The sequence below is a fragment of the Phocoena sinus genome, chromosome 17, assembly GCF_008692025.1.
Source record: "Phocoena sinus isolate mPhoSin1 chromosome 17, mPhoSin1.pri, whole genome shotgun sequence".
Lineage (NCBI taxonomy): Eukaryota > Metazoa > Chordata > Mammalia > Artiodactyla > Phocoenidae > Phocoena > Phocoena sinus.
The window spans coordinates 60,540,540-60,567,384 of record NC_045779.1 but is presented as its reverse complement, the minus strand read 5'-3'; the positions used below and the strand labels follow the sequence as shown (position 1 = coordinate 60,567,384).

Genomic DNA, 26,845 nt, shown 5'->3' with positions numbered 1-26,845 from the left:
TAGGGAGAGTGGCATGTTCTGAGGAGACATGGAAGCTTCATGCCCTTTCCCCATACCATTCCCCGTGCATCTCTTCCATCTGTCCATTCCTGAGTTATATCCTTTTATAATAAAGCAGTAATCTAATAAGTAAAACATTTCTCTGCTTTCTGTGAGCTGCTCTAGCAAATTAGTCAAACACAAGGAAAGGGTCATGAGAACCTCTGATCCATTCAATCAGAAGCACAGGTGATAACCTGGGCTTGCAATTGGCAGCTGAAGTGAAGGGGAGTGGCAGTCTTGTAGGTGTGAACCCTTAAACTGTGGAATCTAATGCTGTATCCGGGTAGTGTCAGAATTAGGTTGAATTATAGGACACCTCGTTGGTGTTGGAGCATCGCTTGGTAGTGCTGGAGGAACCCCCCACAATGGAACTGGGTGCAGAACTTCTTTTAGTCCCCCAAGAATATATAAACTTCATAAGGACTGGAACCTTTCTTATTTACCGCTGTTTGGGAAAGATTTAGTGACAGGCCCATAGTAGGTGCTTAATAAATTCTTTGTTGGGTGTTTTTGAAGATGTTACATGGCTTCCAGTAATCCTTGTCTCATCAAAATCACAGAGTTGTTGTAGGGTAAAAAGTTTCAAAGACAGCCTGTGCGTAAAGAAGACACTGATATACTAAGTTAGGATCACAAATGACTTCTTACATTTTTTGTGCTTTAAACTTTATGAACTTTGCAGCAAATTAGAATTCTCAATATCATTGACCAAATAAACATTTGACAAAAATTAAGAAGTTTCAGAATATAGGTGTTGGATAAGATACTGATTAACATATATCACTTTTATATTTCAGATGGGCAACTACATTGGTTAAACCACTTTGCAAACTAGTTACATGTGATCTTGTAGACTTAGTATTCACATTTCCTATGACTCAGATTCTTGTGGATACCGAAGAGAAACTCCTACACTTGAACCCAGGAGATGATATCAGAATGTTCATAGTAATCCTACTTATGACAACAACAACAATGGAAACAACCCAAATGCCCATTGTCAAGAAAACAGACAAATAATTTGTGCTCTGGAAATTTATGAAGCTGTAAAAAATGAATTAATTACAACTACATATAAAAATCTAGAAGAATCTTAGTAATATAATCTTGAATGAAAACAAGCGAGTCCCAGAAGTTTATATAAAACTTGATGTTCTTCTAATTAAGTTCATTTTTTAAAAAACCTAAACAATGATTAAGAACAAAAAGAACAGTGGGGAACTCCCTGGCAGTCCAGTGGTTAAGACTCAGCGCTTTCACCACTGCACAGCCAAAAAAAAGAACAAGAGAATGAATGGTAAACTCAACATTTGCCATTGTGCTTTCCCTGGGTAAGGGAAAGTGCGGGACAGGATTGGGAAGGAGACAACGGTTTAAATATAAGTTGTCAGTGTTCTGGTTCTGGGGTTGGATGGTGGTTTGTGATATTAAAACACCCGTGTCAACCCAGGATTTCATATTCCCACCTCTCCATGGAGAGAAGTCTTCTAGGAGACAGGCCTAGAGGTGACTCTTGAAGGATGAGCTGAATCCAGGGTCCGGTCTACTCAGTTTTATACATCCAGGGCCTATATATACTGTCCAGCAAAACACGGGTCCTCAGTGAGGTTTCTTGAATGAATGAAAGAGCAAGTGAATAAATGAGAGAAAAATGTAAAGTCCTTTTGGTTAATACTGCGTGTAGTCTGAATAACCACTCATCTCCATACTTCTACCCTACACATACTGAATTGTGTAACTGATTTCCTAATTAGTTGAAAAAAAACAAAAAGCAAAAAAATAGCATTCTCTCAAAATAGTAAACAACGACATAGCATATTTCCACATAGACTATTCCATAACACGCATCAGTAACTGTGTAGTGAGGAAATGATTCCAAATCAAATACACTACAGAAAAAGCTTTTTAATGCACTTTTTTTTTTCCCCCAGGCAAAAGAGCTTCAGAAAACATCCATCATTAAGTAGTTTTACAAATGGCACTTTTGGCTACACTAGAGAATTAGATATGAGTCCCATGTGTTTTCTCTGATACGTTAGTAGTAGATCAGCTTTATAGTGCAACCCTTTCTTAGGGTAAAAAAAATGGCTAATTTGTTCTAAAAGACAGAAAAGGCTGGAACCCTAAAGTCATTGTTTTAAAAATTGAACATTTATTTCATGCTATACTGTATTTTCATATTATAATTTTAAGTATTTTGCTATAATGTTTAAGAAATGGAGAAAATAAATTTTAACCTAATTTAAAAATAAACATATATATTAGGTACATATATTAATGCATTTGACAATACCATATGCTAACTTTGATGATGAACTTCCTTTCGGTACACTGCAGATTTGTCCTTTTGGTATTGAACTGAGGACAAACATTACACCTGAAATTCTGCCTTAAATGAGTAAAGCCATGGTCAATGACACCAATAGACTCCAACCAATTTGCAAAACTGAAATGTTCTAGAGTTATTCTGATCATGTATAACCAAAATGAAACAGGATTCATATTCAATGGGAGAGAATAGTCAACATCATTCAAGTAGATCTTAAAAGCAGATTATTTTCACAACATATTTGAAAGTAACGAGTATTTGGAAACGTGAGACTCAATTCTGGCCCGAAAGCAATGATTTTTAAATTATTAATTGCTACCACTCCAATGCATTCACCTTTTATAAGGTAGTGTGAAGCTGACAGTATCTAATCTACTCAAACATGGATATCTTCTTCATGTTACCCACCATTTCTCAACTAGAAATGTATCAATTTATACAATTATTTATCAGATATTAGTAAGAAAACATCAGATAACAGAACCAACCCAAAAGGCAGCTGCATTTTTCTCTCTACAGCAGAATTAACCAACATGGCTTTCAAATCCTATGCTAAAGAATTAACGAAAAATGATTTCTGTCTCTATCACAAAAACACAGACACATTACACAAACACCTGAAAAACCAAAAGTGTTTTCTCTAGGAACAAAGTAAGCCATTTCAGGGATTCTCCATGAGTGAACTCTCACACACAATACACACAGACACACACATACATAGGAAATAAAAGCTCTTAGAAATACTGCTTACTGTTAATTTAGAATCATTCTTGGTGTTACATTTAGGAATGGAGCTTCTAAATTTTAAAGCCGTTCAACTGTCAAAATATCACATAAAATATTTATTTTTTAATGATATGATTTAACAACTCAAGGCCTGAGTTAATTAAAGTATGTATCCTTCACCTGCACAGGTACACGGCACAACTGCATTTTATGAATAATCCAAAGCCAAAGGCCTGTTTTCACGCCACTACCCTCCACTGCAGGAGGCTATATAAGGACATAGGATTGGAGGGCGGGAGGCTGGTGTTTGGCCCAGGCTCTGGCCCCAACAAGCCTCATGAGTATGGGCGCGCCACCTGACCACTCCACACCTCAGCAAAATGCAAAGAATAGAAACCGTGCTCTCCGTGGCTCCATGCAGCGCTATTATTTCAGGATTTTTCTGACTCTAGTTTTCATTAGGCGTGGGGCTTTATTCACAACTGTTGTACTTCTACCCAGTGGTTGGTCGGTAATTTACATCTGGATAGCTGGAGCCTTTCAGTAACTAGGTTAAGTTTTTGGTCCTTTATTCAAAAAAAGTGAGTACCTAGTCTTAGTGGGTTAAAAATGGCCAGATTCTTTGCAGCTCCTCCCATCAAAAGGAAGTCTGTTTCCCAGCCTCTTGATTCTGGGCTAGCTTTGTGACTTGCTTTGGCCAACAAAATGCTGTGGAGGTGACACTGTGACTTCCAAGCAAGTCCACAAAAGGTCTTGCAGTTTCCATGCTCCCCCTCTTTGATCTCATGAGGCCTAACGAGAAAGCCTGGGCTAGCTATGGGGAAAGGCCACATGAAGTGAACTGAGGCACCCCAGCCAACAGCCCCAGCCAACAGCGAGATACATGCACAAAGCCATCCACAATCAGCCAGCCCCGCAATCGACACGCTCCCTGACCACAGATGTTTGTTTGAACCCAACCCGTACCACATCAAGCTGTGGCCGGTCATCCTAGCAGAGCTTTGCCCAAAAGGCCAACCCACAGGATCAGGAGCAAATAAGTAGTGTTATAAGGTATGCTTTGGGTTGATTTGCTAGACAGCAATGGATAGCTGACATGCTGCTCTGTGTTAGGAACTGTGCTAGGTGAAGGGACCACCTGGGCAGCAAGACATAGTTCCTGCTCCGCAGTTGCTTAGAGTGTAGTCAGCGAGACAGACGTGTAATGGGACAATTTCAAAGGAAATGTCATCAGTGCTCTCGTCACAAGAGGGTGGTGTATAGGGGTCCATGGGAATTTAGAGAAGGGCATCAATCCCAGAACTAGATTGCTGGCAAAGATTTCTCAGAGGTAATATCTAAGAATACCTAAGGGGAATTAATAAGACAGATTTTTCCAGGCAAAGAAGGAGAGAGAATAATATTCTAGGGAGGAGAAACTGCACGGGCAAAGGCTGCAGGGAGCTAGACCGGGGCCCTTTTGGGACTGGAGCTTTCACTTTAACTACAGGGTGAGGATGCCAGGGGTGGGCTGGGACTATAGCTAAGGTGAAGCTCTCTTGGCCTTAAATAGAATTCTCTGGCATTTGCACTTTAAGGGTGATGGGAGTCAAAGGAGGAATCAGTTCCACCCTCCCTTCCTGCTTTTATTCCCTTCCTCCCTCCCTCCCTCCCTCCTTCCCTCCCTCCCTTCCTTCCATCCTCCCTTCCTTCTTCCACCCTCCCTCCTTCCCTCCCTCCCTCTTTCCCTCCCTCCCTTCCTTCCATCCTCCCTTCCTTCTTCCACCCTCCCTCCTTCCCTCCCTCCCTCCCTCCTTCGCTCCCTCCCTTCCTTCCTTCCTTCTTCCTTCCCTCCCTCCCTCCTTCCCTCCCTCCCTCCCTTCATCCATCCTTCCTTCTTCCTTCTTCCTTCCTTCCCTCCCTCCCTCCTTCCCTCCTTCCTTCACCTTAGTGTTCATTTGAGCAAAGATATCAATGCCACTCTCTGAATCAAAGAAATTTCACAGGCAGGGGCTGTGTGAAGTCAATAAAGGCAGATGCCTCTCTGGTGCTTAGACTGGCTGAAGGGAAGTAGTATTATGCCAAGGTCCAAGACAATGGGCATTGGGACATGCATAAAAAGGACAGGTAGCAGCAAGAAGACGCCACGCCCAAAAGGCATTCCTCTTTCTTTTATCTGTTAATGAATACATGCAGACAGGAGGCATTTAGGACTTATCTTTTTTTTTTTTTTTTTTTTTGCGGTACGCGGGCCTCTCACTGTTGTGGCCTCTCCCGCTGCGGAGCACAGGCTCCAGAGCAACCATGGCTCATGGGCCCAGCCGCTGCACGGCATGTGGGACCTTCCCGGACCAGGGCACGAACCTGTGTCCCCTGCATCGGCAGGCGGACTCTCAACCACTGTGCCACCAGGGAAGCCCTAGGACTTATCTTTTAAAGATGTTATACATTTTTTTAAAGCCTAATGGTAAGGCTTCCCACTTACTAGCTGTGTGGCCTTGGGTATATGACTAACCTTTTTATGAGTCCATTTCCTAAGTTGTAAAATGGAGATGATGACAACACTGACCTCACAGGTCAGTAAGGATAGGCAATGTATAGTTTTAGCACAGCACTGGGTACAAGATAAGCCCTCAACGGAAGGTCCCTAAATGCGGAAAGGCTGGGGAATGTAGGAGAGGGAGTAACATGGGCTTTAGCATTAGATAAACTTGTGTTTGAATCCAGGCTCTATCACTTAGTAGTTCTTGCAACTGTGTGAACTTGAGACCATTTTAAAACTTGCTCAGGCTTAGTTCTCAAGTCTGAAAAATGGGGGGCATAATACCAACCTTGCTGGGTTGTGATGAGTATTAAAAGAGAGCACGTATGTAAAGTGCCATAGCACACAGCCTGGCACATAGTTTAAACGCACATACACACGGAGATGATAATATTTCTCAAATGTAGATCGACAGTATTAATGTTAGCCATCTTATATTACTTCAAAGCCCTATTCTCTGACTAAAGCTACAGATCAGAAAAGTTGGACTGCCAGAAACATATATATGTGGTATCTTTAACACGGTATGTCCACTCCACCAGTACCATTACATTATGATAACCTATCACCCAAAAATGGCCAAGGTACAACATTCATATTTTGTTACTACATGGTAAGAAAGTAACCTTGTCGTTCAGAATGTATTATATGAAAATAAGAAGAATTGAGCATTCCCTGATTCCCTAATTTGGCACGTTGAGGAGCTTCCTCTATACACCAAGCCCCAAAATGCATTCTCTTTGAGACCAAAAAAAGAAACACGCATATATACAAGTGAGCTGAAGAGTTACAACACAAGAAGTTGCTTTTGGTGAAAAATAATCCTGCCAAATAAGCAACATGTCATGTCCTTAGAATATGTCACACTAGAAAGCTAGTGAAAATTCAGGCCAATAAGGCAATTTAGTTTCAAGTTTTATCATATATGGGCCAAGTTCTAGAATATTTCACTTAAAAAGGGAGAACTTCAAAGTGAAATCTTGCCAGAGGCGTGATTTTGAATCACATGTGTATATACAAACTTGTCTGTTTCGACATTCAACATATTCAGGATTATTTCTAGAAAGCTGCTGTTGCTGCCTGATAGAACAAAATGATGTAGGCTCAGAAAGAGAAAACAGAGCACATAGTTTTAAGTAGTTATCTCCCTATCTACCCCACCCATACCATCATAAAGTTTTTGGTTTTTTACCAACGCCATAACTGAAAACACATGTTAAGTGAAAAGTTGATACTAAAGGCAGGAATTAAGAAAAAGTCCAAAATTTGATGGCTTTTAAGCACTGAATGATTTAGAACCTTCAAAATGCTAATTAACAAGTACTATTCTTTTGGATGTTGTTTTAATTTGAAATTTGGTGAAATCTAGATCCTCTAATAAACAGTTCCGTGCTCATTTGGTGACAGTACAACTTAAAGTCTGTAAAAACTACTTTATTGACTCCTGTGAAAGGGGTTTTAGCACATCGCTCTTTTGGCAAGAGAAGGATTTCAACAACTTTCTGCAAACTAAGATATAAAACAATGGATGAGAACTGCAAACGGAAATTGTGTAAGGCAATGCTACTATATAAAAAAAAATTCTGTTTCTCAAACTTTTTCTACACTGACGTAAGTCGTTTTTTTTTGTTGTTTTTTTTTAAAAAGGTGTATTACCCGGTTCTTCCACATTCAACAGGGAAACAGTGTGTGAAACTCAAATTAAGATGTGTATGTACGGAGAAAAGATCTGTATGTCCAAAACCATCCAGGTATACAGAAGTCTTGTCATTGCAGAGCTTTGTGTTGTTCTGCCTTTGATCCTCCGCAGGCCACGGGATGGGCTGGGAGGGCTGCCCTCTCAGCACTCTAACTCCTCCATGACCTCCATCACAATCGTCCGTGGGCCCGTCAGAATCAGGTTGCTCACCGTCCGGTAGTCAACGTGCAGTACGTTAAGCCCATTTACAGAGACGACGAACTGACAGACCTAAAGGAAGGACAAAGAAAAAGCATCTCTTGAATTCCCTAGCGGTCCAGTGGTTAGGACTCCCCGCTTCCATCTGCAGCAACATGGAAGGACCTAGAGATTCTCCTACTGAGTGACGTCAGTCAGAGGAAGACAAGTATCATGAGATATCGCTTACATGTGGAATCTAAGGAAAAGGGCCTACTATGTGGCACAGAGAACTCTACTCAGTACTCTGTAATGACCTATACGGGGGAAGAATCTAAAGAAAGAGTTGATATATGTATATGTATAACTGATTCACTTTGCTGTACAGCAGAAACTAACACAACATTGTAAATCAACTAGACTCCAAAAAAATAAAAAAAATAAACTATGCATGTTAAAAGAAAAAAAAAGCATCTCTTAGAGCTCCTGGTTTTTCATAGACCTAGAATAAAGACATTGTGTATCTTTAACAGGTAACTTCCTACGTTGGTACCCAACTGTACCCGGCCAGCAACTGCAATTTAAGAAGTTCCAAGAAACTATACTTTTCCTGGAAGGCGGTATAATAGAAAAAGCATTTGGTTTAGCGTTTTACCAACATGGGTTTAAACCCTAACTCAGCAACTTACTAGCTTAAGCTAGGTATTTAAATTCCTGAGCTTCAGTTCCCTCGGCTCTAAAATAGGGGTGATTAATAATCATACTATCTACCTTATAAGATTGTTGTAAGAATTAAATGAGGTCAAGGACGTAAAGCTTCTACTCCAGTGCTCTGAACCTATGGGGTACTCGATACTTATTCATAATCACAGTGTTTGTGGCTGTTACTATTCATTTGGACTCAGTTTATAGCGAGATTCTATGTCCTCGTGTTCCCCAAACAGTCTTCTTTTATACCTATTATTCCTGCATGATTATTAATAGTTTCTCCTTTCACCTGCCATGGTGTCCCAGTTGAGATGACAAATTTCACCCATTTCCCTATTTCCCATCCTTACGAAAATGGATGAGGCCAACAAAGGTCAGCTTTCAAACTAAGTGAGTATTAGTCTACCTAGGATAGGACAGATAATTACAATAAAAAAATTTAAAAAGCATTATTGAGCAATGAGCGGCCACTTTGGATGTGTCATACTGAATATAATACTGATCACAGCTACTGCCTCAAACGGAGGGGCTTCTCTTGAGGTTGGTGGTGGCATCAGATGCTGGGTACTTTCCATTTAGCTGACACAGATTAACAGATGGTATATCTGTTGTGTGTCTGAACAGTGCACACTGGACAGGAATGATTTGTTTATATCTCTCAAATAGAAAAATGGACAGATCTCCAGCTGTCGGTGATAAGTACTTCTACTCAGCAAAACAGAATCAAACAGAATATAAATCTATAAGGTGCTTGGCATATAGTAGGCACTGGTGGTGAGCTGAATGATACCCCTAACCCCCAAAGAGTTCCATGTCCTAATCCCCAGAACCTGTGAATATATTAGTTGACATGGGGACAAGGAATTAAGGTTGCAGATGGAACTGGACTGCTAATCAGCTGATCTTAACATGGGGATTATCCAGGTGGGCCCAATGTAATCACAAGGGTACTTATAAGAAGGAGACAAATAGTCAAAGGCAGAGGGACTTCCCAGGTGGAGCAGTGGTTGAGAGTCTGCCTGCCCACGCAGGGGACACAGGTTCGTGCCCCAGTCTGGGAGGATCCCACATGCCGCGGAGCGGCTGGGCCCGTGAGCCATGGCCGCTGAGCCTGCGCGTCCGGAGCCTGTGCTCTGCAACAGGAGAGGCCAAACAGTGAGAGGCCAGCGTACTGAAAAAAAAAAAAAAGTCAAAGGCAGAATTAGGAGATGTGACCACAGAAGCAAGACTGATATGAGGAAGGGGCTAGGAGCTGAGGGATGCAGGTGGCCTCTAAGAAGTTGAAAAAGGTAAGGAAATGGATGCTCCCCTCAGAACCTACAGAAGGAATGCAGACCTACTGATACCTTTATTTTAGACCTTTTACTCCAGAACTATAAGATAATAAATTTGCGTTGTTTAAGTTACCAAGTTTGTTAATTTGTTACAGCAGCAATAGGAGATGAATAATCAATACATATTCATTGTTGAATGAACTGAATGAATAATGTATTAAGCAGAAAAAGCACAATTAGGATTGAGCCTGAAGGATTTCTGGCTTCTTATAAATTATTTCTTCATTGATTGGGAAAATAAGAAAATAAAAAGAGGGACTTCTCTGATGGCACAGTGGTTAAGAATCCACCTGCCAATGCAGGAGACATGATCCCTGGCCTGGGAAGATCCCACATGCTGCAGAGCAACTGAGCCCATGTGCCACAACTACTGAGCCTGCGCTCGAGAGCCTGCGAGCCACAACTACTGAGCCTGTGTGCTGCAACTACTGAAGCCCATGCACCTAGAGCCCATGCCCCACAACAAGAGAAGCCACCGCAATGAGAAGCCTGCGCACCGCAACGAAGAGTAGCCCCCACTCGCCGCAGCTAGAGAAAGCCCGTGGGCAGCAAGGAAGACCCAACACAGCCAAAAATTTAATTAATTAATTAATTAAAGAAGAAAAAGAAGACAAAAGGGAAGGGACGGAAGCTGGAGAGAGGGGGAGGAAAGGAGATGGCTGAGGTTGATTAAGTTAATGAAGTTGTTTTCATGGCTGTTAGCTTCCAGCTCTAACCCGCCCCCTTCCTTGAGGGAACATAAGCTGCAGCTGTGGAGAAGTGTTATCGTTATCTTATAGGAAAGCACCAGAAAAGAAAAACAAGAACCCACCAGAACTGGTTAGAACCAGCCAAATCCAAGATGGCAGAAGACCTGAACTTCAGGAGACCCTGAACCTCATTATACGCTCATTGTAATATATTAGCATGCTAAATGACGCACCCACCAATACCATGACAGTTGACAATTGCCATGACAACAACCAGAGGAATCCATATTAGGACTGAAAAGGGATGTTGCCCCAGTTCTGAGCAAACTACACGCCTGTTCTCAGAGAAGTAATGAATTCCCTCCCCCAACCCCTCCCCTCTATATCAGAGGTATCCCAGCCCAAGTCTGGTGAGAAGGTGATTTGCAAACTAAGTTCCCGATTCTCCATTCTCTGGCCTCCGAATAAAGCTTGTGCTGTTTCTGTCTCAGCGTCGGCTTTGTTATTGGCTGTGGAATCCAAACGGACAAAGAACCTTCCCCACAGAGACAGGGGGTTCTGGCCAGGGCCAGGGCCCAAGTCGGGGTCCGTCCAACCAATTCGGTAACAATGTGTCCCATATCTGTTGTTCTCATTATCGTACTTCTTTAAGTGTAATGTCTTAAGAATTAAGGTGCACACCTGCTCCCAATTATTTATTAATAAATTAATTTAGTGTTGACAACACAAAGAATGTGAAAATACTAAAACACTTGAAAGTCACTGTTTCCTTTTATTGTTTTCTGAGTGGGTAATATCCATAGAAACTCAGACACCATATTAAGAAATATAACAAATATGAAACAGAAATTACATGTTATATTTTAAATGTAAGTATGAAATAAAATACATAAAATACTGTATTAAGTCTAAAGACATCTATACTTATTACTTAGATAAACCAAAAGTGGAACGTATTAAAAGGGCAGCTGTGTATCTGTGGAAAAGATGAAGGATTTGGAATCAAATGATATGTATTTAAGTCCTAGGCTCCTTAGCTGGATGATCTTTTTTTTTGTTTTTTTTTGGCCGCATAGCTTGTGGGCATCTTAGTTCCCCGACTAGGAATGGAACCCAGGCCCTCCGCAGTGACAGCGAGGAGTCCTAATCACTGGACTGCCAGGGAATTCCCTGAATGATCTTAATAAAGTCATTTGCCTCTATGCCTCAATGACATCATCTACAAAAGAGAGTTAGGTAAAAATGCTTATCCTCACAGGTTCAAATTAATGAATTGAAAACCTTTGTGCAAATACAAAGCCCTACACCAACACTAGCTTCAATGAACTTCTTTCCCTTTAAAAATACCCACTTTTTTCAAGGTCACACGCAAAACAAAATGGAAAGTGCACAGTGGTTATTTACTCAATAAACACTCGCTGTTGCCGTAAGCCTCAGTATTTTCCACTCCCCAACTTATAAAATACTATGGTGTCATTCTACATAAGGAGACCGACCTCTGTTTTTCTTTTCGTTTCCACAAATCTGTCACCATGAATTGAGGGCACTTTTTTTTTTTTTCGTCAGAGCACATCTTGTACAGAATCAGCAGTTCACAACCATGGTTGAAGTCGTAGTAAGAATCAAGGTCACGCATCCTGAAACAGGCTACAAGTATAATTTGCAGGACAATTCAGCACGAATTCAATGTAGACATTTGCTGGAGTTTTGTGTTTTCTACTCCAGCATGCTTTTGAGCCAAAGAATGAGAGGAATTCCACCCCCACCCAACCCAGCGTGTTGACTTTAGACCCGGGTCCTTCTTTTCTCCAAAGTGATGAACAGCCTTTTTGTGTTGCCCAAGGAGAGTGCAGGAGTTGCCTGGCAAGCTCACACTCTAGCTAACCCTTCATAGGCTCCCAAAGATGAGACATGTCTCTGCATCACTCAGGGATCACCTGCAGCATTTAGTCTCGACCAGAATTGTATTCTCTCTCTCCCACATAGTGTTGGTTTCAATTGACCAACATTTAAAAATTAGACAATTTTCACATAAAAATCTAGATTCTGGCTTCTCTGGAACAATCTGAAGAGCTGACAATACCAGGCCTGGATGGCCACTTGGCAATGGCTCCATAGGGGCTGCCCCTTCTAGATGGGCACACATTCTCTCATTTGCTGTGGTCCTCACCACTTCCTATTTTTCTTACACCTAGCTGAGAGACATTTGAGTCTGTGATCCCTGATCTGGGGCCACCAGAGAGAGAGCTTAAGAGAGGAAGGCTTGGTGCTTCAAAACTGATGGGCCCCAAATGTTTAACAGCTGATGAAAGGGGAAATAAAATGTGGTATATCCATACAATGGAATATTATTCAGCAATAAAATGGAACCAATTACATGTTACAACATGGCTGAACCTGGAAAACATTCTGCTAAGTGAAAGAAGCCAGTCCCAGCTCTGACTCAGCCAGGCGATCACAAGGTAAACAACAGATACACCTACAACCGTTCTGTTTTTTACTTTCAATACAGTATTCCATAAATTATAAGAGATAGTCAACACTCTATTACAAAACAGGATTTGTGTTAGATGATTTTGCCCAGCTGTAGGCTAATATAAGTGTTCTGAGCATGTTTAAAATAAGATAGACTAAGCTATGATGTTCCCTAGGTTAAGTGTATTAAATGCATTTTTGACTTACAGATATTTTCAATTTACGATGGGTTTATCAGGATGGAACCCCATCATAGGTCATCTAGTTCTCTAGACCTGCCTTTGAGTCTCTTACATTCTTGATATCCTTCTAATCAATTTCTTTTTCTTACTTTCTTTTTTTTTTTAATGATAGCTGGTTTCTGTCATTGGCAACCCATGCTCATCAATAAAATCCTTAAGAACAAACTGAATATCAGAGAGGTTAAGTTATTTGCTCAAGGGTACACAACTAAGTGCCTCATCTGGAATTTGAACTCCATGACTCTACAGCCTGACATAAATACAAATTTATAAAGTACAACATGCAAGTTCTGAGGAATGCAGAGAATAGTGGAAAACAAGTGCTTTCTCTCTTGGCTTTAACTGTTAATTAAACAGACTGGGTTCGCTCAAATACCTTGTGATGTTGACGTTTAGGCTCTTCCAACTTCATTAAGAAGGTTTTTACTCATTTAAGGTTGGGCTGCTTTTTGTGTCACTTAAAATCCTCAACAATATGTAAATTTGGACATTTATTTCAAATTTTTTTCCTTAAATGAGGCAAGAAAAAAAAAAAGGTCTTTCAAACACTTATCATGCTTATATTCAAGGTAGTAATTTTAGAGTCAGGCTGTTGGAAAGACGTCATCTCTCCCTAAGTGGTCCCAACAACTGCTGTGGTTCCAGCAGTTCCAATGTCCTGTTACTAAAAATGTGCAAAATGATCTAGAAATGCAGGTATTACTATGTAACGTATTCAGTTTTAATGGACTTTGAATTCGCATCTATGGTACACTATGTTCTGAAAATCAACACACAAGCAACAACAGGAAGCACACGGCCTGGGGGAAAATTATTTCTCTACTATATTAAAAAGCACAAACACACAGAACACGTGATGACCTCTGAATAGACCTACCTTAGATACCTATTACCTCCTATCTGGGGTGGGGGACTTAGATGAGAATTCGAGCGAGGCTGTGATGCTTTTCTTCTGCTTATAATTATCTTTCTCAGATTTGTTTCCAAAGATTTGAATGCAATTCCCCCATGTCCCCAGTTCACTGAAAAGAGCTGTCATGAGCTCCTATAGCTGCTCTGAACTCGTCTCCTACAAAAACGAGGGTACCTTCACTTTAGAAAGAAGAGATGTAGAGGACATTATCCTTAATGAAAGGGAAGAACCAAGCCTTCATAAGTCATGGGTAAGTGATGTCTCTGAGCATCCGGGCAGTGAAGAAAAGGCCTAAAAGTAGGTCCAATAAGAGTTAACAAGAAGAGGGAGTCAGGACTCATACGTTTCAGGGTGTGATCACGTTGGGATAAACACCTAGGCTGAACTCCAGGCTTCTTCCTGATAAGGAGCCAGAGCGACTAAATAATCTTGCCTCTAATTCCTCTCCCTGAGCCAGTGCTGGCAGACGTACACCAACCCTCTGAACAGATTGAGCGCCTGTGGGATGACGCAATTGCACGTGAGTTCTTGTGTGGCCGGAGTTCCATCACAACCATCTGATTGTTTCAACCAAAGTGGGAGTGAGATTGAGGAGAAACACTACACCTATGATTACCTAAGTGTCTTCTCACTGCCATGGAGATCTGTATTCACTAAGTCACTTGCATCCCTGAAATGGCTGCATTCATGTGAAAGCTACTCTAGCTTTTCTCTATTTTTTTTTTTTTTTCTTTCTGATCTTGAAGGAGAAAGAAGGATTGGAAGGTAAGGCTGCTTCAGGCTTTCCCTGAAAATAATAAAACATTTAGCAAGACAGAGACCGAGGCAGATAAAATTTCGGAGACAGAAAGAGTCATAAGGAGAAAAAAGATAGACCCAGACAGATACAGAAAATAATCAGGAAGGGCTGAGTCCTGGTGAGTAGGGGACAGAAGCTTGTCCGATCAAATGATACAGAAAGCAGAACCAAGATATTAAGGGCAAGTTAATACTTACATTCTTAATCAAGTAGAACCCTCAGATGTATTCTAGAGATCACCCTAATCGAGCTCCCACTAAAAGTAGAACTCTCCTCTACAAATCCCTGCTGGGCAACCAACCTATCTTACCTGAATGCTACGTATGACAGGAAATGCACTAATAAATGAGGAAGCTTATTTTGAGCCAGTTACATGTTCGAAGTTTCAGCTACACATTCAGTCAACATTATTGAAACCATTTGTCACTGTTCAGTGCCTAAGTGAAAAGCATATCCAAATATAAAACAGTGGCTCTCAAACTGTAGTGCAAATATAAGTCACCTTTGAGGGCTTGTTGAAAATGTGAATTCTCAGATCTTACCCAACACCTACCAAATATGACTTTTCAGGGGGTGGGGCCCAAGAATCTGCACTTTCATTAAGCATATCAGGCGATTCTGCTACAGCACAATGTTGAAAAACCAATGCTATAAAGTATCCACCAGAATTTTTTGTACCAAAAGTTAGTTTATGTGCTCATCCCATTCCTGTTAGTATTGTGATAATACATTCTATGGTTTGAGACTTAACCACCTCAAATACAAGAAGGGGGCTGACATTTCAGATTTTATTATAATTATTACTTGCCTGAAGTCTATTTCATTTTTACAGCCAACTTTTGCTATCTTCTATACTTTAAAATTAATAATAACAATGTATAAAATGCTTACGTTTAGAACTATTATCAGAGATAATATCCAAATTGCTCAAAATGCAAAACCCCAAATAACCAAACCTGCTGCCATGTTACCACACATGTTTTTAAAGCCATGTGTGAGCCACCAATGTCAACTGTTAATGTGGCAAACACAGCCCACAACCAGACCTGGTGAGAATGAAGCTTGAGGCTTTTTGACAGCCAAAGTATCCAAAGTAAAGGTGGGTGAACCAGATTAACAAAAGTCGTGAGTAGATTAAGAAACATCTGAAAGCTGCTGAAGTTTAGAAAGAAAAAAGGTATATTTTGATTGTTCCTATTTCTTTAAACCTTGCTCCAAATCATACACCATGGCTTTCATAATCTGACATAAGAGGCTGTGAAAGCAACAGCATAAATATTTAAATAGAGAACTATCTTTTTATGGATGATTTTTAATTTCTTTTCTTTGTTATCCACCCTGGGAAATCCTAGCCATTTGATCCATATACCTGGACCACTTCTCAGGTTACAACTTGCCAGTCAGCATGGGCAGTGCTCTAATTGCTAATGGGACCACCTAATATTTTTCCAAAGTTCTTTACATGTGTAATCTCATTTAAAATTCCCAGCATACCCTATGAGGGAGGTATGATGATTATTGTTATTATTATTTACATCTCACAATCGAGGGTACAGAGAAATAAAGTAACTGGCTCAAGTTCACAAAGCTAGTAAGCGGTGGAGCCCAGATTTTGACTCCAAACTTGTATACTTAAGCCCTAGGCTACCTTGCCTCCTAAGTGATAATCAGCTCCCCTAAAATTGGCACTGACACCACATGGATAAACACCTCAGTATGGTATCTAAGCACCTCTCACACACAATGAAGTTTCTTAAGAACACTGCATTTGATTTTTCCTTCTATGATGCTTGAAAAATGGAATAATGCTCACTTCATCATAATCATTATCAGGGAAGAAAACGATGGAGAATAGTAAGGGGGCATTTTTTACTTTTAAGAATAACTCAGGCTCCGGGCTTCCCTGGTGGCGCAGTGGTTGAGAGTCCGCCTGCCAGCGCAGGGTACACGGGTTTGATCCCTGGTCCAGGAGGATCCCACGTGCCACGGAGCAACTGAGCCCATACACCACAGCTGCTGAGTTTGCGCTCTGGAGCCCGCGAGCCATGGCTGCTGAGACCGCGTGTCACAACTACTGAAGCCCAAGCGCCTAGAGCCGGTGCTCTGCAACAAGAGAGGCCGCTGTGATGAGAAGCCCGTGCACTGCAACGAAGAGTAGTCCCTGCTTGTTGTAACTGGAGAAAGCCCGCGCACAGCAACGAGGACCCAATGCAGCCAAAAATTAAATAAATAAATAAATAAATAAATAAATTTTTAAAAAAGAATAACTCAAGCTAATCTTTACATCTCAGGCTAGACCTGGCAGGTCTTATTATCCTCAACCAAAGTTTAAAAACCATGTTTATTTATAACTCTTCTGCTAGAGTGAGGTGAATGTTAATGATTCCTGAATGAAGATTTTAAAGGTTCCAGGAGGAAGGACATAACACAAATAGAGGATTGTATAATTACCCTTGGTAACAATGCTGCGTATAATTCAGCCAGCAAACTCCCCCAAGGCACACCATTTGTCATGGTGATTACATCACCTAATCTGTGCCTTTAACTGGCCTTACCGATTCCACTCACATTCCCTTTTTGTTGTTGCAATCTTTGCTTCACAATAGAAACAGGACAGCAGAAGATTCAATATACCATCTGTCTTCTGTTGGTGGGTGAGAAAGCTGGTATCAGGTGATCAACACAGCATGGGTGTTGCCAAGTTCAATGTGAGGCACCCTACACTTGTCTATAAAGCTTGGCTTATTCACAGCAAAAACAGACTTCCTAAAAAGTGTATCTCCAGGGATACACTCATTCTCTCCTTCCTTCCTGCCTCCCCAGTGAGGATCTCCCCAAGGGTAAATTAAGCACAGAGCAATGGAGAAAGCACTGGATTAGGAGTCAGGAGAGAAATTCTACTCTCAGCTCTGCACCCAAACAGCTGAATCATTTTGAACATGCTGTTTCATTTCTCCAAGCATTAGTTCGTCATCTGATCAACTGGGCTGCAAAAAAATGTATATTTATTAGAGACTTTAAAGCACCTTTCAGCTCTAAAATTCAATGAGAAAAAAATAACTTCTATTAATTAGTGATTGAACGACATTTACTATTAATAACTGGTTATTTAGGTGCCAAGAACTAGGTCAGGAGTTTGCTTACATTACATTTGCAAAGGAGACATTATTTTTAGATATGTAAACTGAAGTTCAGAAGAGTACAAATGAAGAAGTGTAAGATGAATCTCTCACAGGCACTTAAGTGTTTTAGATATGTAAATAACAACAAAGGTCTAAAAGACATATTATAAAGCTACGGCCTATTATTATAGTCTATAAGATGGTGGTAGTAGTATTAGTATAGGTATATAGACCAACGCAACAGAATCAAAAGTCCAGAAACTGGACCCCTACACGTGGGCTTACGACAAAGTCAGCATTGAAGAAAAGGATATTTTATAATGTACAAGGTTCAATCCACCAGGAAGATACACAAATTATAAACATATATTCCTAACAAGTATATATATCAAGCACAAACACGAAATGTATATGCCGAACAAAAAAAGCCCCCAAATACATGAAGCCAAATGCACAGAATTCAAAGGACAGACAATTCAATAACAGTTGGAGACTATTCTGCTCCACTTTCAATAGAGGATAGAACAATCACTCTAGTTACATGTAACATATACGCATAACTTATGACCTAGCAATTCCACTCCTAGATGTGTACCCAATATGATGACTGCAATATGATAAATTTATATAAATTTCAGAAGTAGACAACTAATCCATGGTCTTAGAATTCCTAGGAAGTAGTTGCACTAGTAATTTACTTTGTAATATAGTTTGAGATGTGCATGAATGATTTGTACATTTTTTATATAGTGCAAGAAAAACTTGTTAACTCTCATTTTTATAATTTACTAGTTATGTGACTTTAGCCAAGTTCCAAATTCTCTGAGTTATACTTTACTCATCTGTAAAATGGGGATCGTGTTTATTATGAGGATCAAATCTGATTAAGTACTAAGCCCAGTGTTTAATACCAGTGAATGTTAAATAAGTATTTGTTTTTCTCTTCTGTCCCTCTTCCTGCGCAATCTCTCCCTCCAAAAGAGCCCAATGGATGCAGATTGTTGAAAGGGAGACAAACCATTGCATGGGTCCACACCCAGGAAGCCAGTTTGGGTTCTGGTTTGGGAAATGGAAATAGATGTCAAGTTGCAGTTATTCATTCAGATAAGTGATTTTAAATAAACATACTTATTTTAAATGGATAAATTTAAATGGAGGATAAATTAGGAGGTTGGGATTAACATATACACACTACCATATATAAAATAGATACCAAAACAGACCTACTGTATAGCACAAGGAACTCTACTCAATATTTTGTAATGACCTATAAGGGAAGAGAACTGCTGCGCTGTATTCCTGAAACTAACATGCTATTGTGAATCAACTATACTTCAATAAAAAAATTTTTAAACTTTTTTTTGTTTTTTTGGCTATGTGGCATGCGGGATGAGGGATCTTAGTTCCCTAACCAGGGACTGAACCCATGCCCCCTGCAGTGGAAGCACAGTCTTAACCACTGGACCGCCACAGAAATCCCAAAAGAAAATTTTTTAAAAATTAAAAAAAACCCCATAAAAATAGAAAAACAATACAGGGTGATAAGAGAGAATTTTTCCCAATCCAAGAGAACCCCATAAGGATAGAGCATCCAGGAGCCACAGTAAATAATCAGCATAATCTTAAAGTAAACAGAACAGTGGAATTCAGTTAAAGAATCTCTGCTCCTGTCCCTAAGATACTCACTTTAACGAAGTTGCTTCAGAACTGAAGTAGTTGTAGAGTGTAGCTAGACTCATGGATGGTCCTTGAACAAAATATTAGACAGAGACATAAGCTGAGTCAAGATTTGTTAGTTACATCTATGGAATCAGTTTCTTTCCTCCATAGAAGGCTTTATGTTTACCCACACAGTCAGATTCAGCAAGGGATACCACTTAGGAGTTTTGGACATTCCTGGAGTAAACAAGTTGTGTGTGTGTGCTTATTGCATAACAGCCCTGACAGCAGAACACTGTTCTTGGGGAAAAAAAGAAAAAAGAAAGAAAATTTGCAGCTGTATGTTCAGTTCCATAAATCTCTCCACCAAATATGCAACTGGCTAGAGAGTGACTGGTGTGGGAGGAGGCAGAGATGCAGTTCTTGGATAAACACAGGATTTGCTCTCCAGAGAATTACCGTCTTCCTCTAAACTTTATGCATTTTAAGCGTGCTATGTGGTGTCCCCAAAGAACAGACTGCACAATTAGCCTTGAAGGAAAGCCAACTGTGTGTAAGAATGACTTTCTTTCACAACAAAACAGCGGCAACAACAAAAAGCAACTCTAAAGAATTTTTGTTGCAAATTGAGAAATCAAAGTGCCTGCTGGTTTCAAACAGAATCTGCTCGCTCCCAGCCCAAGTCGACCAAAGGTCTGTTTCAGATCCAGGCTCATCCTTGGTCCACTTTGCTCAGTCGCGGGTGGTGGTGGTGTCAGGTCAGTCACGGGGAGGGGGGATTGTGGTGCACTTAAAGGAGGCGGGCGATAGGAGGGACTCAGGTTCAGTCCAGAGAACTTGGATTCCCAAAGTTAGGATGAACGTTTGCCTTCCTGGCGATTCTCTCTAGGGACGTGTGTTAGACTGAATAGAGGATTTGTAGCCTACCCTGGTGGTTCTGTCACCTTCCTACAAGCAGTTCATGATTGCACTGGGACTGCGTCCGAGGTCTGCTTGTGCTAAGGACAGACAGCATGCCCTTGATCTGGTGCTTTCCCGAGGTTCTAAGAAGTGGTCAGGCACCGAAGAGAAGCAGCACAGACACATTATAACCACAGATTCCTTGGACTTCCTTTACTACTGAAGGAATCTGTTACCTGGGAGCCTTTATACCACAGGGGATATGCAAAAGATCACTCCTACCCATTCCCCCACACAGACTTGGCTGCCCCTTGTGGATACAGAAAGTTCCTTAGAATTGCCCGTATTTGCAGACTGGGGCTTCCAACAGCAGGAGACATGCTCTGACCACATGTATTAAACTCCCACAGGAGTGACGGCCAAAAGGAAAAAGGCTCCAGAAGGTCAGACTTCCTCCCTGACCCCAAATTCTTTCCTCCACAAGAAACTTTCACTCAATTTGTAGTTTGCCCTTAGAATGTTTATTACTAGCCATTTGACACCCAGAAATCATTATGCTTTCTTTTCTGGATTATACTAAAATGTAATATTAATATACCCAAGATTTTCTCTCTTTTTTTAAAATTAATTAATTTATTTTTGGCTTATTCAGGTCTTAGTTGCGGCACGTGGGATCTTCATTATGGCATGCGGATTCTTAGTTGCGGCATGCATGTGGGATCTAATTCCCTGACCAGGGATCAAACCCGGGCCCCTTGCATTGGGAGCGTGGAGTCTTACCCACTGGACCACCAGGGAAGCCCGTGGAGGAGTAAAGCCTGCTATCTCTCAACTCCCACAGTCTACAAATAAACGGAGGGCATGGCCCAGTGTGTCATATTCTGGATCATGTCAACTTTAGAAGCCTCTCACACCAGTCCCAGAGAATGTGTGGAGTTGAAGACCGGGGTTCCCTCCAGTAACTCCATTCCTAGAGAAACACCTAACCCCTGGCAGAGTTGATTACGTATCTCGCCAAGATTAGCCAGATGGAGAAACTCAGGACCAGAAAAGTAAAATAATATGAACAGATTTGAAGAGCACCACGATATAATGGAAAGATCAAGGACCCTGGAGCTAGACAGACCTGGGCTAATCTGGCTTTTGGTTCTGTCATTTAGTTGTAAAACCAGAGGCTCTGATTCAAACTCTGTCAGCCTCAACTGTAAAATACAGCTACTCACTAGCTCATAGGGTTGTGACAAAGACGAGAGGAGATGATACATATTAAACGACTAGTATAGCACCCAGCCTGGTGCCCAAACAAAAACTGGCTCCTTCTTTCCGCCATCCCTATAGAACATACCAGACATTGCTACATTAAGCAGTCTACCCTCCAGGTCAGCTCTCATGCCTGTGAATGTTTACTTCTAATGCTAATCCACTGCATTCTTAGCCAGGACCAAACTCTTTTTGCTAAGCCTGTATGCAAGAAAGTGATTATAGGCTAACCCTGAAAAGCTGACTTCCAATCTGGGCATTCAAAAATGCTTCCAGGAACACTTTCCAGATGGCCGTATTCAGCCTGGTCATATTTCTTCTGTCTTTTACAAAGCAGCGAAAATAAGCCAGGTTGTGTATACAACTCTAGTTTGCCAGAACCAGTTCTTTTTAGAAGTTTGGAGAGAAAAGACCAAACTGAAGACTTCTATCTTAAACATTTCATCCTTTTTGGGTCCCCTCAAGGAACCAGAGGGAACAAGACAGAGGTAGTTTCTGCTTACAGAGACAACAGTGAAAGCAATCTCATCCTAGACGAATGTAACACAATTCCATATGCAGTAGCGTGTACAAGGTACCGTACCCAAGGGAAGATCTACCCCTTTTTCAGGGCATCCTCACTCTCCTTTACTGGCTGGATCTCATATTCATTCTCCCCACCCCTTCCTCATACTTGTACCGAGGACATTTTGTGGGTCAGTTAGTAGGAAGGACATGAATATAAATAAGAGGGTAGAGCTCTGTGGTGTCAACTTGGCCAAACGAGAACTACATTTCCCAGATTCCCTTCCCAGGGCAGTTTCAGAGTGGAGTTGGCCACAGAAGAAATTAGCATAATATCTGGAAGGTGGAAGTGAGAGCAAACATTCCTCAAGGCTGCCATGGTTATATGCAGTGAGAGGCCAACATGGAGGTGACATAGAGTTCCAGCCTGTCCTTGTTCTGTGCTGCCCCAGACCCAGTTTTTCTCCCCACTGACAGCCCTGCCAAACAAGCGTGGTTTCCAGCTCCCCACCAGCCAATGAGCTCATAGCTTTCCAGAGATTTCTTCACCAGCTTCCCTGATAATCCCATTCCAGAACCTTCAGGAAAGAAAGTAGAAGTCACCCAACCAGGAATAAAGATTTGGAAACCATAAACAACTGAGGGGTTTGCTGAGTGTCCAGGGAATATGAAATGAGTAGTAGAAAAAAGAAGTTATTAATACACATGCAGAGATGTTAAGGGATTACAACTTGTTCTCAGTTGCCCTTGAGGTGAGAGGTAAATGCAGAAGGGCTGGTAGTTTCCAGCTTGTCCTGGCTCCCCCCAACTCTGTTATCTATCTCTTTCTCCCAACTGCCAACAAGAAGGACTCTCACACCCACCACCAGACCCTCTAAAAGAATTGTAAAAAAGGAACTAGTCACCCAGGCTTGAGACAGAGGAGGGAAGAGCCAGAACTCGAGGGAAAAGCAAGTTTAAGGCAAAGATGAGCAGGGACTTGGGACACATGCCGTGCTGATGAGACACGCTGGCACTGGTGTCCTGGGTGACATGGAATGTGGCCTGGAGCTCTGAGATAGTTTGGGGCGAAAAGTCCACGTTGGGAGTCTATGACATTGAGGTGATGGGGGAAGCAGTCGGGGATGGACATGGAATCCTTACTGCAAAATGGAACACCTAATTATAGACAAACATGTAATTATTTTTCCAGCTATTTCCCTCTGTACATATCCTATTTCCACAAGATCAGAAGCTCTTAGAGAGGATAACTTTGGACTTTCCACAGCATCTGAGATGCATAAGTCGTGCCCCACACGTGGACCCACAGCACTGGATTCCAGCTTACACAGACATGAGTACCCTGCGGTCCTCCGCCTCCGCTGACCTAGCCAAGGCGGGAGACAGTCATGCCACCTCTGGGCCTACAAAGAAATGCTCTGTGCCTTTTCCTGATTATTCTGGCTCTGGGGAGTAGAACCTGATCTCATCAACCCCAGCTGTGGGTACATGCAGGCGGCTGCCCCGCGCAGAACACAGTGTAGTTAGGGCACTGTGGTCCTACTGTGGTAAAAGAGCTGGTCACGCGTGGCCCCAGACAGAGGGTGCTTTCTCCTCCAAGACGCAGAGGGACTCTGGGGGCCCTCCTTAAGCAGAGAGCTGCCTTTCCCCGCCTCCGGCAAGAGAGTCCCATTTAAAAGCCTGCTCCGGGAACTTTTCATACTCAGCGCAAACGGTAGCCAGATCTGGGTGGCTACAGGTCTAGTATGAAGCAAAGGGGCGGGGGAAGTAAACATTTTCTCTTCAGCGGAGAAACATCCATGTTTTAAACTGAAATACCCAAAGCACATTTGAATTAATAAGAAATTAACCTCCTTAAACCAGCCTTAAACTTGCCTTGGGACAGTATGCAGTGTATTTTCCTTCTCTTTTAAAAAGCTTCTGTTGTTCAAAGAGAACAGGACACAGTGGAACCTTCCCAGACTACAAGACCACAGCTGTTCACTGGCAGCCTCATCATCCAATGTGGCTGAAAATCCATCCCAAAACCCCATCCCTCTGACGGGACACGCGACAAGAGCTATGTCTTATGCTGGCCGTTTGGGGAAGCCAGGTTTCTTGAATGCCACGTGGCACGGCTGCAGTGATTCAAAGCAGCTGAGATGAGCTCAGGAGCAAGATGGGCTCGAGCACTGTGTTGCTGGGCTTTGGGGGCTGCTGCATTGCATGTTTTGCTCCATGAGAATACTGACATCAACTGGAGCTCAGCTATTTCTAAACGTGCTTGTAACTGATACACTGCAAGGAAACACCTCAATGCCCAAAGCACACCATGCAAATGCCTTTGCAATATCTTTCAAAGACAAGCCATGGAACACCACCTTCTGTTTGGATCAGAGGCATGAAAACCAGCACAGCCTCTCATCCAACAACCAGAAGGGATGATGCAGCACTGAACCCATCTTTTTAAGAGGTCGGGGGGGCTTCCCTGGCGGTCCAGTGGTTACGAATCTGCACTTCCACAGGTTCAATCCATGGTCGGGGAACTAGGATCCCGCAAGCCTCGTGGTGTGGCCAAAAAAAAAATAATAATCACTTTGGACTTCCCTGGTGGCGCAGTGGTTAAGAATCTGCCTGCCAATGCAGGGGACACGGGTTCGAGCCCCGGTCCGGGAAGATCCCACATGGTGTGGAGCAACTAAGCCCTTGTGCCACAACTACTGAGCCGGAACCCTAGAGCCTGCCAGCCACAACTACTGAACCCATGTGCCACAACTGCTGAAGCCCGCATGCTCTAGAGCCCACGTGCCGCAACTACTGAAGCCCATGCGCCCTAGGGCCCGCATGCTGCAACTACTGAGCTGCGTGCTGCAACTACTGAAGCCCATGCGCCTAGAGCCCGTGCTCCACAACAAAAGAAGCCACCGCAATGAGAAGCCCACGCACCGCAACAAAGAGTAGCCCCTGCTCGCTGCAACTAGAGAAAGGCTGTGCGCAGCAACGAAGACCCAGGGCAGCCAAAAATAAATTTAAAAAATTTTTTAAATGTTCAAAAAAATAAAAATAAAAAAATAAGAGGTCTGGGATGGTATTCCTTACTCTTGGCTGCTGCACATTTAAATCACCTGGGAGTTTCTGAAAAGTACTGATGTCTGAGCCTCACCCCAGACCAACTGAGTCCCTACCTCTGGGTATTTTGTAGGAGATTCCCAGGTGATTCTGAGGGATAGTGAAGGTTGAGAAACACTGGTCTGGGCATTCGTTCAAGGACCTTCATGTTCTTGCTTATGCTTATTTTAAACAAGAGGATTAGACGACAGCCCAGTACCCCCAAAATGTAATTCACGGCATGAGAAGAGCTGGAACTCACTCTTCACTTGGCCCTGAACAACTTACTTGGGTCTTTGATTTTCTTACATGTAAAATGGAGTTAACAGTACTTATTCAGCTCTGTATCAGGAAGTTGTGAGAAATGTAATATTCTCTGACACATGTTTTACCAAAGCAAGGCATCTTCATTATTACTATTAAAAACCGTTGAACATAATATAAACTCAAACCAGCCCATATCATATTAATCACTGAAATGAATATGATGGTAGGAGTGGGGTAGAGAAGGGATGGAAATAATATAAACTGGGTGTCCCCTGGGCCAGACATTAAAGCTGATATATTACGCACATACAATTTCACAGCACGATCAGGAGTGCTCAGACCCCAGTTCTGCTTATCTGCCTTAACCCTGAATAAGTCATTTCACTTCTGTGGGCTTTACCTTTTTTACCTGTAAAATGAGATTAGACTGGGAGATTTTTATCCTGGGGTCCAAAGATAAGTTTTAGATGATCCACAAACAGCATTAAACTGTGTGCAAATGTGGTTCTCTCTCTCTCTCTCTCTCTCTCTCTCTCTCTCTCTCTCTCTCACACACACACACACACACACACACACACACTTTTTTCCTAGGAAGAGTGCCCATAGCTGTCCCTGGATTCTCAAAGAGGCACATGACCCCTAAATAATGGGGTCATAATTATGACCTAAATAATGTTAAGAACCAGCGGAATCTTTTTAACTCTAAGTTTCTGATTACTGGTAGTGGAAATAACACTACTATTGGTGTTGGAAATTCGACAGATATTTTTATATGGGTGAATTTCAAACACATTTATAAATCTACCCAATGAAAAATCCTGGATAACAGCCAAGAATAAAATCTAGCCAAGAACCATTAAACATTGTCAATGGCTTCTTTCACCTCCCAGAAGTCAAACTAGTTTGAAAGTGATATCAAAAGACGGGCAAAATCTATATTGGCCTAGAGAGGCCCTGTGGGGATCAGAGCATCCTAGGTCCCTGGCAATCTGGAGGTCTTCTATAGATGCTGCACTCTGGGTGCACAGTAGGACTGGTGGAAAGAGTATGTATGTGCATGGGGGCTGAAGGATAAATGAAGCAGAAAATGAAGTCTTAGGGCAAAGGGGGACAAGTCTAAAGATAGGACTAAGCCAGAATGAGAACTTGAACCAGTGTCAGACAAAACACAGAATGAAGAAAAACCCTGAGTGCAACTAAAGCCCTGAGCGGAACAAAGTGTCTGACAATGCTTAGTACGGATGTTGCTTGAGGCTCTCTATGATCACATCGTCAGGATCTACGCTTGGTATCCCGAGACACTAAGATTCATGCTTTCAGGCTTCCGACCAACAGAAAATATTCATTCAGGAGCCCAGCTTAAATGCTAAGTATCATATTACAGCTAATGAT

At 41.9% G+C, this 26,845-nt stretch overlaps 1 protein-coding gene across 3 annotated transcripts in view; it reads right to left on the bottom strand.

Moving 5' to 3' along the window:
• Positions 1-461: 461 nt before the first annotated feature.
• Positions 462-26,845, bottom strand: part of DEPTOR (DEP domain containing MTOR interacting protein) — a 145,926-nt gene continuing 119,542 nt past the window's right edge. Inside the window, exons 9-10 of one of the 3 annotated variants that reach the window (XR_004346516.1) lie at positions 1,509-1,653; positions 462-635 (exon numbers count right to left, since the gene is read on the bottom strand). Coding sequence is in view for 2 of the 3 variants with exons in the window: in XM_032610322.1 (XP_032466213.1) it covers positions 7,459-7,587 (129 nt within the window). In the remaining variant the exon portion in view is untranslated. Of the gene's footprint in view, positions 636-1,344; positions 1,654-6,107; positions 7,588-26,845 lie in introns of those variants that run through there. The other 2 variants (XM_032610323.1, XM_032610322.1) reach the window with 2 other exon arrangements.